The sequence below is a fragment of the Macaca fascicularis genome, chromosome 3 (assembly GCF_037993035.2).
Source record: "Macaca fascicularis isolate 582-1 chromosome 3, T2T-MFA8v1.1".
Taxonomy (NCBI): domain Eukaryota; kingdom Metazoa; phylum Chordata; class Mammalia; order Primates; family Cercopithecidae; genus Macaca; species Macaca fascicularis.
In genome coordinates, this window is record NC_088377.1 from 81,842,736 (window position 1) to 81,859,918 (window position 17,183).

Below are 17,183 nucleotides of genomic sequence, written 5' to 3' on the forward strand. Positions count from 1 at the left end.
TTCTGTCTGATACTATAATAGTGGTTTCTTATTAGATATTTGTCCAAACCCGTAAAATGTCCAATACCAAGAGTGACCCCTATGTAAACTGGATTGGGGTGGTGATGTGCTGTCAATGTAGGCTGATCAATTTTACTAAATGTATCACTCTGGTGCTGTATGTTGATAATAGGGGAGGATATGCATGTGTGAAGGCAAGGAGGGAGTTTAAAAAATCTCTGTACCTTCCTCTCAATTTTGCAGTGAATCTAAAACTATTCTAAAGTATAAAGCCATTTTTTAAAAATGGAGGATGGAGGAGATATTGGAATAGATATTTCACTAAAGAATTAATACAAATAACTATTAGGCACATGAAAAGATTCTAACAGCATTAGTCCTTAGGAAAATGTGAATTAAAACCCAACTTCACTAGGATGCCTATAATCATAAAAGACAGACAGTAGTGACAAGGGTGTGGAATAAAGAAGACTCATCATTGTTGCTGGGAACATATACTGATAAGGCCAATTTGGGAAATCACTCTGCAGTTTCTTAAAGTGTCAAATACAACTTACTATTCAACCTAGCAACTTGACTCAGAAAAATAAAAAAAAATTAAAACATGTCTATACCTACAAAGACATTTATATGACTGCTCACAACATGTTATTCATAATAGCAAAACACTGGAAACAACCCAACTGCTCATCAACCGGTGAATGGATAAACATTTTATAGCTATAAAATGGGATACTGTTCAAAATGAAAAGGAGCATGGTATTGACACAAAACGCAATGGATAGACTTTAAAAGTGTTACAGTAAATTAAAAAAAAGAGTCAGAGGCAGCAGACTACTGATTATATGATTCAGTTAATGAAATATCCATATAAAGCAAATTTACGTAGACAGAAAGCCATCAATGTTTTCCTAGGTGGAGGTTTTGAATGCTATTTTTTTTTTTTTTTTTTTTTTTTTTTTTTTTTGAGACGCAGTCTCACTCTGTCACCCAGGCTGGAGTGCAGTGGCACAATCTCGGCTCACTGCAACCTCCACCTCCCAGGTTCATGCCATTCTCCTGCCTCAGCCTCCTGAGTAGCTGGGACTACAGGCGCCTGCCACCACGCCCAGCTAATTTTTTGTATTTTTAGTAGAGGCAGGTTTCACCGTGTTAGCCAGGATGGTCTTGATCTCCTGACCTCGAGATCCGCCCGCCTCAGCCTCCCAAAGTGCTGGGATTACAGGTGTGAACTACCCCGCCTGGCCTTGAATGCTAATTTAACTGAAAATAAGCATGAGAAAATTTGGGAGCAGGTGCCAGAAATGTTCTAAGACTTATTTATGGTACCATTTGCAGAAGTCTATAAATTTACAAAAGAATCATAGAATTCCATACTTACAGTGGTTAAGTTATATGAAATGTAAATTACACTTCAGAAAATGATATTTAAAAAAACAACAGTGTAAAGTTTAGTCTGGCAGTGAAAATTGGGGAATGTTAAGCAATATAGACAAACCTATCAGTGAATGATTTTTTTAAAAAAAGAAAGAGCCCAAAGTTAGAAAATTGAAAAGAAAAGTCTACTTTGACATGAAGCAATGTGAGAAATGTGTGAATGGCTGATTTATTCACAATACATTGGCTTTGCAGCCACTAATACTTGTTACAGGAAATGGCTGTAAGATTTATGTATAATAGGATTAGGCATGCTGAGTTATAGCATTTAATAGTATTTTTACATAAACTAATAATGCTGCCAGTAATCAGCAAAGTCTTCTGAGGTCCTCTCAGAAATCTCACATTTCAAATGATAGGGCTAGCTTTATATCACTTCTGGTAACAAGAGCTGGGGTACTCAAGCATAGACTGAAAGATTTAGACTGTTGGGAAGCAAGTTTCCATGGGTCCCTTGTGTTCCTACATGTCTTGCCACCAATTGCGAGAATTATAAGGCCCTAACTGCTCTTTACCTGGGCCATTTCTCAAAGTTGTGCTTGCAGCAAACAACCATTGAAGAAGCGACACCTCCTCCCAAACCAAGAGCTGGCTTCCTTATTAGATGTTATAAGGTGGTAATTTCACTAGATTTGGCATTCCTCTCCTATGTGTGCAGACATCCATTAGTCCAGTACAAACTGGGGTTTAGGGAACCAGCGAGAAACCATGCTGACACTCCGGCTACTGTTTTTGCTGTGAGCAATAAAGTATTTCATCTCCGACCCAGAAGTCTCATTTCTTGTGTCAACATCCGTAAAACTGTATCAAGCTAAATTTGCCAGCTTGCAAAAGGGCAAAATGTCAGATCTTTGGCAACTCTTGACATCTGGACAGTATATTTTACTTAAGCATAAAGACAAAACAAGTCTAAACGTTAAAGACTGGTCTTTATTACATCATTAGGATTTGTATTAGTTAAATTACATTGCTCACTTCCCATAAGCAGGTTTTATAAAATCTGTATTTGTAATTCTGTGTGGCCTAGAACAGTGTATTAGAAAATTAAAAAGAAGTCAATGGTTTTGAAATCTAATTACAAACTTAATTCTGTGATAAAGAAAATGTTAAACCAGATTCAGTAACCTGTTTAGTATTTTAGTTCAGCTAATTCTACCTGCTGAAATAAGAGGCCTTGGATGGAAAGGATCTGAAAGATCCTTCAGGAAGACCTGAAAACAGTAGTCTAGCACTCATCCTTGAACAGTAGCAATGGATGAGGCAAGAATATCGTCTTTGGACACAGAATACTAGGTTCAAATTCTAGCTCTGCCACCCGTTTGCTATGTAAACTTGGTTATATAACGTAATCCCTCATGGTTTCAGTCTCAATTTATACAATAAGGGCTAACAATAATATCACCATTACTGTGCTGTAAAGATTAAGAAATGTCTATGTTAGCACTGTGCAGGGGCCTAAATGCACTTCTTAACCTTTGTTACTCAGTCTTACTCAGGAAATGGCTACAAGAGAAACTGGAGCTCACCTGTGGGAGGTCAGCACTGCAGCACAGCCTTCCCTAACCTCCTTCATTATTGTTTGCCATAGGTACCGCTTAGAGCAGGGATCCATCCCAGAGCTGGGTTCATCCTGAAGGAAAGGCAATACAGAGTAATCAGCATTTGAAAAACACAAACAGAAATATACACAACGACATGGGAGGCCAGATCCCAGGTGAAAGAAAAATCTCTGCTCTGGCTCTAACAGGCACTTCTCCAATTGGTTTTGTTACCCTCTGCTCAACAAAGCCAGAATGATAGGGGAACGTGAGAGAGCAATGAGTGACTCCTCCAGCCACACAGCATGCTACCCAAGAGTCCCACTTCTTTCTCACCTCATCCAGAGAAATTCAAAAAAGAGATCAAAATTATATATATATAAAAGAACCAAATAGAAATACTGGAGCAGAAATATAAAAAGAAATAAAAAATATGATAGAGAATGCCAAAAGCACATTTGATCAAGCAGATTAAAAACAAATCTGTGAACTTGAAGGCAGATTATTTGAAATTATCCAGCCAAGGAAAATTAAAAAAAAAAAAAAAAGAATTAAGAAGAACAAAGAAAGCCTAACAGGTTTATGGCACATTATCCAGAGACCTAACTTTTACAATATGAGATTTACAAAATAAAAAAAGGTGAGAAAAAGGGGCAGCCGAATGCTTATTAAATAAATAGTGGCTGAAACATTCCCAAATTTGGATAAAGAGAAAGACATTTGAACACTGAGATATATGAAGCTTAAAAGTTCCCAAATAGCTTCAACCCAACAAATTATTCACTGAGATACACAATAACCGAACTGTCAAAAATGAAAAGCAGAATTTTCACAGCAACAAGAGAAAAAAAAAAAAAAAAAAAGGTTCATCACATACATGAACAAGGTTATCAGTGGATTTTTCAGAAGAAATCTTCAGGACAGGGAAAGAGTAGGCCAATGAAACAAAAAAAACCTACCAAATCAAAAATACTTTGCCTACTTTACCCAGCAAAGCTGCTCCTCAGAAATAAAAAAAAGAAAAAGAATTTCCCAAACAAAAGCTGAAAGAGTTCATTTACACAATACCTGTCTTAAAAGAAAAATGCTAATGGGGGTTCTTTAAAATAAAATAAAAGGATTCTAATTAGCAACATGAAATTATAAAACTCACAGTAAAGTTAAGTATATAGCCAAATTCAGCATACTTTAATGCTTTAATGTTGGTGTGTAAATCACTTATAACTGTAATATTCAGATTAAAAGACAAAAAAGTATTAAAAATAACTATAGGTAATATAATTTTTAATGGAAACACAATATAAAGAGCTGCAAATTGTGACATCTAAAACATAAAATGAGATGGTTGGAAGTAAAAGTGTAGTTTTTTTAAATGTGACATAAGTTCAGTTACTATCAGGTTAAAAATAGACTTTTGTAACTATAAGATGTTTTATATAGATACTTAGTAACCACAAATTAAAAACCTACAGTGGATGCACACACACACGTGCACACACACACATACACATAAGAAAAAAAAAACAGAGAAATGAATCAAAGCATACCAACATACCAACACACAAAAAAGTTATCAAATTAAAAGAAAAACAGTAATAAAGGAAAAAAAGAATAAATAGCTTTAAAAATAGCCAGAAAACAATTAACAAAATGTCAAGGATATGTTCTTACCTATTAATAATTACATTAACTGTAAATAGACAGCATTTGCCAATCAAAAGGCATAAAGTGAATGAAAGGATAAAAACCAAGATCCAACCTTATGCTGTTTGCAAGAGACTTAGTACAGTTTTTTTGATATACATAGACTGAGTGTGAAACAATAGGTAAATATACTCCAAGCAAATGATGACCCAGAGGGCATGTTTATCTATATTTATGTCAAACAAAATATGCTTTAAGTCAAAAACTGTAAAAAGAGAAAAATACAATAATAAAATGGTCAATTTATTATAAAATGATAAAAGAGTAATTGTAAATATATATGCACTGAATATTAGAGTAGCTATATATGTAATGCAAATATTAACAGAACTGAAAGGAGTAAAAGACATAACTACAATAATAATAGGGAGTTCAAGGCTCCACTTTCAATGATACATTGATTAACCAGACAGTAAATCAATAAGGAAATGACATACTTGAACTACACTTTAGACCAAATGAACCTAACAGCCATACACAGAACATTCCATCCAACGACAGCAGAATCATTCCATCCAACGACAGCAGAATACACATTCTTCTCCAGCACACATAAAATACTCTCCAGGAGAGACCATATATTAGGCCACAAAACAAGTCTACACAATTTTTAAAAATTGAAATCATATCCAGTATCATTTCAGACCAACATGGTATGACACTAGAAATTAATAAGGAGGAAAACTGAGAAATCCACAAATACATGTAAATTAACAATATGTTCCTGAACAACCAATGGGCCAAAAGTGAAATTAAAAAGAAAATTTTAAAAAATACATGTATCTTGAGACAAATGAAAATGGAAACAAAACAAAACTTATGGGATGAGGTAAAAGCAGGTTTGAGGAATAAGTCATCAACATTAAGAAAAAAGAAAGATTTCAAATAAATATCCTACCTTTGCAATTGAAGAAATTGGATAAAGAAATGAACTAAGCCCAAAGTTAGCAGAAGTAAGAAAAGAATAAAAGGCCATACATCATAAGCCCACAACTAACATCATATTCAACAGTGTAAAGCTAAAAACTTCGAATCTAAGAAGAACAAGACAAGGATGCCCACTCTAGCCACTTTTACTCAACATAATACTAGAAGTCCTACCAGAGCAATTAGTCAAGACAAAGAACAGGCATCCAAATCAAAAACGAATAAGTAAAATCATCTTTCCAAAAGCACGATCTAATATACAGAAAACACTACAGACTCCACCAAAAAATCCATTAGAATTAATAAACAAATTCAATAAAGTCATATGATACAAAATCAACATACAAATATCAATTTTGCTTCCATAAAATAGCAGTGGGTTATCAGAAAAGGAAATTTTAGACAATTTCATTTACAGTAAGATCAAAATGAACAAAATACTTAGGAATAATTTTAACAAAGGAAGTGAAAGATCTGTATACTGAAATCTATAACATTTTGATTAAAGAAATTGAAGACAAATAAATGGAGAGCTATCCATGTACATGGATTGAAAGAATTAATATTTTAAAATGTCCATATTACCCAAAGCGATCGACAGACTCAGTGCTATTCCTACAATTCCATTGTCATTTTTTCACAGAAATAGAAAACCAGAATACCAAAATTTATTTAAAGAAAAACAACAACAACAACAAAAGACCACAAATAGCTAAAGAAATTAAGCAAGAAGAACAGTGCTAGAGGCCTCACATTTCCTATTTTCAAACTATACTACTATGCTATCGTAATTTAAAAAGTATGGTACTTGTATAAAAACAGAAATACAGATTCATAGAAAAGAATAGACAGTACAGAAATAAACCCACACACATATAGTCAATCTTTGACAAATACACCAAAATTAAAACTAGGAAAAGGACAGTCTCTTCAATATATGGCTTTGGGAAAACTGAGTATCTACATACAAAAAATTAAAACTGGGTTCTTATCTTACACCATACACAAAAATCAACTGAGCATGTATTAAAGATTTAAACATAAGATCAGAAACCAAGAAACTTGTAGGAAAAAAAAAGAAAAAAGAAAAGAAAAGCTCCTTGACATTGGTCTTGGCAATGTTTTGTTTGTTTTTTGGATATGAGACCAAAAGCAGAGAAAACAGAAGCAAACATAGAGTGGTACTATTTCAAATGAAAAGAGTTTCTGCACGAGAAAGGAAAATACCAACAAAGCAGGCAAACTACAGAGGGGAATAAAATGTTTGCAGCCATATATCCAATAAGGGGTTACATCCTATATATGGAATTCATAAAGCTAAATAGCAAAATAATAATAATTAAAAATAGAGAAAAAACTTGAACAGACTTTTCTCAAAAGAAGACATGCAAATGGCCAATAGGTATATGAAAAGATGGTCAACATTATTAATAATCAGGGAAATGTAAATAAAAACGACAATGAGATATCACCTTGTACTCGTTAGAATAGCTATTGTTAAAAGGACAGAAGATAACCAGCAATGGCAAGGATTCGGAGAAAAGTGAGCCCTTATACACAATTGGTGGGAATGTAAATGTACACACATTGTGAAAAACAGTGTGGAGTTTCCTCTACAAATTAAAAATACTACTACCACCTGATCCAGTAATCTCACATCTGTGTGTGTATCCAAAGGAAATAAAATCAATATCTGGAAGCGTATCTGGAAGTACTATATTCATGACAACATTATTTACAAAAGTCAAGATATAGAAACAACCTAAGCATCCCTAAGTGTATAAATGGGAAAAGAAAATGTGTATCTCTCTCTCTCTCTCTCTCTCTCTCTCTCTCTCTCTCTCCCCCTGTTTCCTTGTCTCTCTCTCTCTCTCTCTCTCTCTCTCTCTCTCTCTCTCTCTTTCTCTCTCTCTTCTCTGGGTGTATATGTGTGTAATGAAATATTATTCTGCTTGAAAAATAAGGAAATCCTTCCATTTTCAACAACATAAGTGAATCTGGAGGACTTATGCCAAGCATAAAGTGAAATAAGCCATGCATGGAAAAACACTACTTCTTAATGAAATAGTAAAAAGTTGAACACATAGGAAGAGACAGTAGAAAGGTGCCAGGCTGTGGAAATGGGGAGATACTTGTCAAAGGGCAGAAAATTTCAGTTATACAGGACAAACAAGTTCTGGAGACCTAACATACAGCATATAGGGCTGCTATAGTTTGGATGTTTCGTCCTCTACAGAATTCATGTTAAAACTCAATCCCTAATGAAACAATATTGAGAAGTATGACCACTGGGAGGTGAACGAGTTTATAAGGTTAAGTGACCTTATAAAAGCACCTGATGAAGGACCTTCACCTCTTTTTGGCCTTCTGACTTTTGCCTTATGAGGACACATATTCCTCCCCTCTGGAGGGCACAGGGTTCAGGTATTCATCTTGGAAGCAGGGTTGGCACCTTCGGCAGGCACCTGCACCTGGCAGTACCTTGATCTTGGACTTCCCAGACTCCAAAACTCAAATGTCTGCTCTCTGTTCTTCATAAATTATCCAGTCTGCTATAGCAGCACAGTGGACTAAGAGAAGGACTGTAGGTAACGATGCTGTATTACATATTTGAAATTTGTTAAGAGGGTAGATATTAAGTGTTCTCATCACACCCAGGGAAAACAATGGCAATTATATGACATCATCAATATGTTAATTAGTTTGATTGTAGTCATCACATCAGAATATTTATGTATATCAAAACACATGTTGAATTCATTAAATATATACCATTTTTATTAATTATACCTCCATAAAACTGGGAGGTGGGGAATTGGGCTATATTTTCATGCCAGGTTGGTTCTCCTTCATGATCTGGCTAGGTAAGCCAACCTTGATGTTTTTAAAATGAATTTTCAACCTCCATAAAATTTCAGAATGATATGCCCTAGGAAGACATATGATAGCAGAAAAAGGCTTCATTTATTTAGCAACATCAAATAAATTGATATTTCTTAGAACTTGAAGCTTTCTCCTTCAATAGACACCAAAGCATTTCTTATATGAACCAATTCTAGAGAAATCTTGCCAAACTGTAAGATATATTTCTGTGCTTTTATTAGCCAGGGAGTACTAAACACATATTTCTTAAGAGCTTAGGGTCATAAACTTCCCCAAAGAAAGAAACAGATGGGAAGCAGTAGGGGTGGGGGGAGAAGCACTGAACAGAAAAATAAATATCTAGTCTTTTCTGCAAATCAAGCAATATATGTGTACTAGTTATAAAAATAAGTAAATAAAAGGTGTGATCATGCAATGCTCAGCATGAGAGTTGGATGTGTAATTTACGTTTTCCTGATTCCCTCCTTGATGTCAGCTCTGAGAGCCACTTCTAGTCTCTCTGTTGAGAACTCCAAAGGACCGGCAACAAATCTCTTTAACCTATTGCTCTGAACAGTAACCATCATCATAGTCACAAATAGTTACTGTGGTTTACCATCTGCTGGACACTGGGCTAGATGCTTAATGTAGTTTATTTTATTTACTGCTTTCAATGACTCCATGAGACAGACATTATAATCGGGACAATTTTCAGATGAGAAGGAAGCAGGCATAGAACATACAAGGCCAAGTGTTGGGCGGCTGCAGAAGCAAAATTCAATGCTTGTCAGTCAGACTCCGGAGTCCTCACCTTGACCACTGTGCCACAGGTTTGGGCATCCACGGAAAGCTGAGAGCAAGGATGTACCAAAGAAAAGTATGTCAGGGTCTGCAGTGAACCAGGTCATGGCTATAGAGCATCGGCCCCTTCATCCAACTGAGGAGATGCATTGTGAGGGGCTGGGCATAGGGAAATTCCACAGAAAGTAATGAACGCCCACATATTGTTAACTACTCAACATAATCCCACCTTGTGTTGAAAATAAAATGCAATTTGTGAACTTCAGGATTGTGCAAATGGTAGTTTTTATTATCAGATTCCGGAATATGAAACTATACAATGGTCCAGGAATTTGGATATTGCAAAAGCCAATTTATGGCACCTAAAAAGAATATTCAAGTGAGTTTCCAGGAAACAACCAGCAAATGATGAGACCATTTTCTAACACAGACCTTCTCAATTCCCATTTGCTATCCCACTGAAAGGGCGTATTCATTTGATGAAGAAAGATAGAAAAAAAGGAATCTGTTTTGTTTTCCATACTTTTTGACACCCCTCAGACTCTCTACTGGTGTGAAGTCCAAAGATGTACTCTAGTGATTAGAATCCAATTTATGGCACGTAACAATAGCCTTTATTAATTCTTTCAATGGCATTACTTGCATTAACAATTATAGCTGTTTTATGAAATGCAAGACAATTAACTCCATTTCTTGACAAATGTTGCCTCCAATTAATGCTTTGATTCATTCAAATCAAATTAATTGCAGTTCCCAGACTGATTACAGACCACCTTGTCTCAAGACCATTGCATATACTCTACCCTCTTGCTGGAGTTTTCTTCCTACTCTCAACATCATAGCCAGCCTTCACTCTCAACACCCATCTTCAAGATTCACCATGACAGGTGTCACTACTGCTGTGATAAACATACAGCTACACAGAGAAAAAGACATCAAAGCAATATTCTAGAGGAAAACATAATGGGTTTCAGATTATAGATGAATTCTAATAATCTTTTAAAACACTGTTTTAATGTTAAAATTTTATAGAATTTTCAGTTTGACGAATATGAGTGAATCTAGCAAAAGGTAAGTGTTTTATTTCTGCAAAATTCAAACGATGTTTGGGAAATGTTGGCTTATGGCAAAACAGTTTACTAGTTTGTAGAACCAGCTTTGCAAGTTCTAAAGTTACTTCCCAGAAAAACTCTTAAAATCAGTTTATAAATCAATATGCAATATGTGTCTTATTCCAAGACATTGACATTCCTCTACTCACAAATAAAAGAATGTCAGGTTTCCCCAGCAGGGCCAGGGCTGTAGAGAGTTTCCGCTTGGTTCCCCCACTGTAGGTGGCCACAGGTTTGTCCGCATGGGCTTCGAGGTGTAAGCGCCTGATGAGATCTCCAGCAACCTGGAAGAGAGGGATGTGCATGTGCACACCAGCATTCACCAAAGTGCCCACCAGAAACCTGGTCTCAGTCCTCACTCCTGCTTCTCCCTCCCACTAACCCTGCTCATCTTCACACATACAATCAAGTACATCTCCTGAAACATCCCCCTTCACCATACAGGCAGTAATTGAGAGTGAACAGGTGGGAGTTTTCTGTGGCTGGAGACATCAAAGTGACGGTCAAAATAATCACATCTAGAGTTCAGGGAGCAGGGTGGGCAAGAAACACACTCGAGGTTGGAGGTCCAGATAAATACCCACGTTAAGGTGAGCAGAGACGGGAATGCCAAAAAGAAAACTGAGAAGGAAATAAATAGGAATGAAACTAATGGAAAGAGGTGTCAAAACTTAAAGGGAGAAGACAACCGAAGTAGAACACTTTCTTTATTATTTTAGATTCCGGGTGTCTATGTGCAGGTTTGTTACATGGGTATATTGTGTGATGCTGAGGTTTGGGCTTCTAATGATCCATCACCCAAGTAGTGAGTGTGGAACCCAACAGGTAGTTCTTCACCCCTTGTCTCATGCCCTACCTCCACATTTTTGGATTTCCACGTGTCTACTGCTGCCATGTTTGTGTCCATGTGCACCCAATGTTAAGCTCTCCCCTATAAATAAGAGCACATGTATTTGGTTTTGTGTTCCTGTGTTAATTTGCTTAGGATGATGCCTCCAGCTGCATTCACGCTGCTGCAAAGGATGTGATTTTGTTCGTTTTTATGGCTGGAGGGAATTTTCAATATTAACACAAGGAAAGAAGTAACCCTTTCACATTGAGAAGCCACTGTTAATGTTTGCAAACTCAGAGTTTGGTTTATAAAGTAACTAGAGGTGGGGAGGGGAATGGGAAATGTTTCTTATTTGCAACTGCTGAAAACCACTTTGCCAAGTCCCAAGGATGGTGGCAGCATTTGTCAAACCTCACCCCCCCACCCCAGGCACAGGAGAGTTCAGACCGTACTCAAAAGCCTGGGGTTCACAGCTTCTTTATTCTTCCCTGCTTTCCACCCTGCCAGCTCGTCCCACATCCTAGAAGGCCCAGCCCATATCTCTCATCAGAAAAAGTAATTGTCACTTCTTCTGTGTGTTGTATGTGTCACCTCTTCTTTGTATTATGTGTCTATAGAATGCTTCTATTTAGCATTTCCCACTGTAATTTGTACCACACTACATTTTCTGCTTCTAGTCTGTCTCCTATGCTGGATTAATTCTTCTTGGGGTCCAAGGTAAGCAACTTTTTCGTTTCCAACTTAGCATAATTTTAAAATGTTGCAAACAATTTTATTTAACTCTTATGACCATAGAAGTATTAATATAGATTCATTTTTTAGATATAATCATTTAGCCAAATTGACCAAGGTCATATTTTAATTCAAATTTAGGAGAAGAGGGAAAACTTCCTTAGGACTAAAAAGATGGGTTAATAATTGTGCATCCCAAATAACTAAATAAATATAAACCAATGTGTATACTCTTTTTGACAAGTGCATAAAAGTTAGGATAATAACAGGATAATGAAGGATAATGAAGCATTAAGAACCTCTACAAATATTAGGATAATCACTACGTCCCCCAATAAAATCTTTCAACAGAAATTGTTATATGGCTTTACTTGTACAACTTCAAAATATATTGCAGATGAATGAAGAGGGTCAAGGACTGGTCTTATGGTGAAATAGTATAATTCTAGGAAATGCAGATTTCCAGGCCCCAAAGATACATAAAGATGAAATATTTAATCTCCTCCTATCTGCCTAAGAAAATCTTATCAAGGGCAGTAGTTGGTCTTATTGAAAGTAAAGTCATTTTCCCCAGAATATTTTATATGAATCATCCTTTTTCCTGGCTCCATTCAGACCAATTATTTCAATTATCACAAGTTACATAAAAATTCACTTAAGTGAATTCTAAAATATCAAGACAAAACATTTTATTCCTCACAAGCAAACCCACACAAATATTAAGAGAAGGGTCATATAAATGAAGAAATATAAATGCCTGGCATTTCAGGAATTAAAGAGATAACAGAAGTAGTAATGTAGCTTCATCCAAATTTTTCTCAGAAAAGAATGGCCAAGAAGCGTAAATCAGTGGTAGATAAACACTCATAATGAGAGATGAAGGAAGGAAACCAGGGAGGCTTCCTGGAAAAGGAGGCACACGTCCCCATAAAAGAGAAGAAAACTAAGAGCATTATAGACCCTGTTAGAAAGCTTTATCTGTCGGGAAAAAGCCAATGCAGTCCTTACTTAATGTCATCTATATGTTCTTGGAGACTGCTTTAACTGAATCAACATTTAATGAAACCAGTTTTACCATAAGCTGATTGGTAGAAACAAAAGTTCCTATGTCATATGTCTGGTCACAAAAACATCTCCAAACTTCTAAATAAAAATAACTACTTCTAAGAGCAAACACTGAAATAAATGTGAGCTACACATACATTTGTGAAAGATTAACAAAAACATGATTTACCCAATTATTCCAGTTCAGGGTTGAGAGTGGTCAGAGTCTATGCTGGAAGCTCAGGGCACCAGGCAGTAACAGCCCTGGACAGCATTCCATTCTATCACAGGGTGCACTCACATGTCCACATGTACTCACCCACATGGACTCAATTTAGACACACCAAAGAAACTAATGTACACAGCTTTGGGACATGACAGAAAACAAGTGTACCTGGATAAAACGTACGTAGCCATGGGGAGAGCATGCAAACTCCTCTCCGACAGCAGTCCTGGCAGAAAATCAATTTTATTTTTCCCATCATTGTAATGAAACAATGTTGAACTAAACAACGTTATTTGGAGACCTGCTGTACTAACAGTGGTGAGGCTGGCAAAAATGACAAATTGTGAAGTCGATTTTTTTTTTGGTTATTTTTAGACCTATAAATATTACAAGAAAAAGAGAATGAAAATATGTGTGTGTGTGCATGTATTAGAAAGAAATTTTTAGTTACTCTCATCTATATTATTCAAAGATTAGCAATACATAAATGAAAGCTGATAAACTGACAAACGAAATAAAAAAATAATAATATAAGCACTTGGTTCTGGAGAAATGCACCTGAGAATATAAGTTACATTTTGAATAAACTTGCCAAATTATTATTGCACATTTTTATGAAGTTAGGAAACATATGTCATGTTTTCCCAGTTTCACAAAAGGTTAAATATTGCAGCCTGCAAATTCTGGATTGGTTAACCATAGGAAAGATTCCAGAGTATACAGGAACAAATGTATTAGTTTGATCCAATGTTTTCTGAATGTCATGTTGTCAGAAAATAACTGAAAATAGCCTAATAAGAAGTATTTTGCTGTAGTCTTTTCTGCACTCAGCAATACTGTCAAAGTAATGGCAAAAGCAATGCCTTAGCAATCTCGGTTGGCAAAATACTGCCTAAAATCCCAAAATGTCAAAAGTTCACAGAATCTCTCTCTGCAGTTTGGTATTTTTCTCTCATGAAGCTCTAGAAATTGTACCATATTTAAGGCAAGTTACTGGAATGCATTTGTTTTGGGATGCTTTCATTTGGGGATGTATTCGTTTTGGGATGAATCCCAATGGGATATGCACTGGGATGCATAGATCCAGTGCTTATTCATGTTTGGCACATAGTAGGACTTCTATAAACATCACTGGAGCCAAAATAAATTGCCCTGAGATTCACACATACATCTGCTGGACTCCAAAGCCAAAATGTTTCCACTAGCACGCATAATGGCCAGGTCAACATTTTCTGTGAGATTAAAGATCAAAACAAGTAGTAAAGGAGGGAAAGGAAACCAAGGATTTCAGATGGAAATGTTTATCCTGGCCCTTCCTCTGAAGATGACCTCCTGTCCCCATTCCTACTATCTTATAACTTCTAGCTCCTTCTAGCTCAACTGACTGTGTGAATGGAAGAAAACTTAAAGATAAAAGTCATGCCTTTAGAGAAGACAGGGGGAAGCAAGACACAGTAGGGATATTCCCTGGTAGGCATGTGCAGGTATTAACAAAACTAAGATGATGAGGGGCCATACCTCTTCTATACCAGGGAAAACTAACACGCAGAATTTGCCAAATCTCTTCCCATTTGGAAGTATTGTTTGTTCGTTATAGTATGACACTACCTTTAAAACTACCTAGCATGATGGACTCTTACACATTTTCTCTAGCATCCCAGACTGTGTAGCCCTCATCTCTTGCATCATCTGGTAATAACCAAGTGATATAACTTGATATAACATGTTATACAAGGTTCATTAAATTCAGGCTCAAATATGCACACTGCACAAAACTGCGCGGTGTAAATCATGGGAAAATTGAAAATCATGACGTTAACTTGCCGAACCTAAATTCAAGCTTTATAAAGTGGCATCTTATTCTTACCTCATCAAATTTTTGAAAGGTTGGGGAAGTGAGCAATTTGACCATACATAGAAATGACCAGCAAGTGGAGCACAGGTGGGTGGCTCAGCCACAGCATAGGCTCTGAGGGTGCCAGGGAGGGAGGAGAGGGGACTGTAAGGCTGAATGAAGGAGCCTCCCAGCAAGCACAGAGGGTCTTCCACTTAGAATCAGAGAACATACAATGGTGGCTGTCCACGTTACAATGAAAATAGATGGCAGCCTGAAGAAAACAACTAAGGTGAGCGGCAGATGTGTCTAAAGATTACCCCCATATCTATGAGTTCTGAAAGACTCATGAGGCGCACATGTTGAGCCCAACTCCAGCCCAGTGGAAAGCCAGGCAGCAGGAGGAGTTCCATGTTAGAGAAGTCATGCACTAACCCCACACAGTTTCCACTTCTTTGGCCACCCCAGGGGTGTAAAAATAAGACTGAACTGTTAATACACCAAGAATTCCATCTTATAGAACTAACAACCTGGATAAAATAAATGTCAGAGTAATGTCTTAGTCAAGAACTTGTACCCTGGAGCTGGTTTATATGGTTTCAAAGCAAAACCTTGCCAAATACTAGCCATGTGAATGTGGCCAAATGGCCTAATTTCTCTGGTGTCTCAGTTTTCCTGTGTCTCTGTGTCTCAATTAAACTGTGTCTAATTTCTCAGTTTGTAAAATGGGAATAAGCATCTACTTCATATGGTTGCTGTAAAATACTTAGAACGGTACCTGACATGGAATAAATACTGAAAGATAAAACTACTGTTTTCCATTATTTTATAATAATTCTTTCTGGACACCTTGTGATAAGCACCTCAGAATGGATATGCCTGTTCTATAACTTAAATATCCCCCAAATACATAGAAGAGAGAATTTTTTTCCAGAAAAGGAGCTAACTCCTTTGGGAACAGATGCAAAAGTGAGCTGACATCTTAGAAACAAGAGCAAGTAGCATTACTGTCTGCAAAATCAGTTACAGTTGTATAAAGGAAATGAAGGCAGTTCCTAATTGGTTACCATTTACATAACTTTTCTTGGTAGAACAATTCAGAAAAACAAAGTTGTAAGACAGCTGAATATCAAGACACAATTGCCCTGAATGACAGAAAGCACTGACTCTTACTACATTAATGAGAGCTTTTCTCATAAGCATGTTTCCCTCAAAAAACAAAAGCGCCAGCTTAAAGCCTTTGCCAAGCACCCGCCTCTTTCATCAAAAACTAACAAGGAGGAGCTGACAGAGATAAACACCGATTAAAAATTGAGCCAACAATTAGTCATGGATGCCAATAACTGTTTAACTACAACCAGCAGGTCTCTGTGGGGTGGTCAGTTATCTTTGCTTTATTAAGACAGGAGATGGGAAAAGGGGCCAGAGTCCTTACAATGAGGTGCAGACATTCTGTTTAGTTTCACTTAAAGTTAGAAAGCATAAACAAGAACAAATGCTGAAGCATTATAAAAACAGAACAGAGAATGAATGTTCATGGACCAGTGAAGGTGAAGGCTATTAGTGTTGTCTCCTGTGAGTCCTAGAATGTTCCCTCTCCCGCAGAATCTAATTGCAAATGCATCATATAAGCCACTTATTTCTGCTTGTAGTTCAGAATCCAGAAATCTGAGGAGCACGCACCCCAGACTTTCCACAATGAGATGCAGAAAAGGTAAAAATGTGCTTAAATAACTGCAATTTTGGTGGCTCACGGTACAACATCCTGAGCTGTCAATCAATGCTGTCCGCTCTGCTTCGCTGACCTCTACTCGCACAGAAGAAGTGGCAGCTGTCTTTTGCTCTCTCACTGCTCCACCTGCCTCTCTCCTGTCACAGGCAGTGATGGGGGTATGGAGGTCTGCAGTTCCTGCCACTCCTTCATTCCCCTAAGGCCACCCAGAAAGGAATCCCCTGGCAGTAGGAATCTGTCCACCCACTCATCAGGAAGTCATTCCTTCCAACAATCCCCCAGTTTCCACACGTATTTTGTGCCCACTCTTTCATAAGCCCTGAAAATACAGAGTTTGTGATATTTCTTCCTGAATACAAATTAGTCATTCAATAAATGTAAAAGGTATTTAGAGAGGAAGAA

The 17,183-nt window shown here is 36.9% G+C and overlaps 1 protein-coding gene across 1 annotated transcript in view; it reads right to left on the reverse strand.

Moving 5' to 3' along the window:
- ABCA13 (ATP binding cassette subfamily A member 13) overlaps positions 1 to 17,183 on the reverse strand; it is a 410,641-nt gene that overhangs the window by 54,971 nt on the left and 338,487 nt on the right. Inside the window, exons 42-43 of the mRNA XM_074036523.1 lie at positions 10,531 to 10,665; positions 2,964 to 3,067 (exon numbers count right to left, since the gene is read on the reverse strand). Of these exons, the coding sequence (XP_073892624.1) occupies positions 2,964 to 3,067; positions 10,531 to 10,665 (239 nt within the window). The remainder of the gene's footprint in view (positions 1 to 2,963; positions 3,068 to 10,530; positions 10,666 to 17,183) is intronic.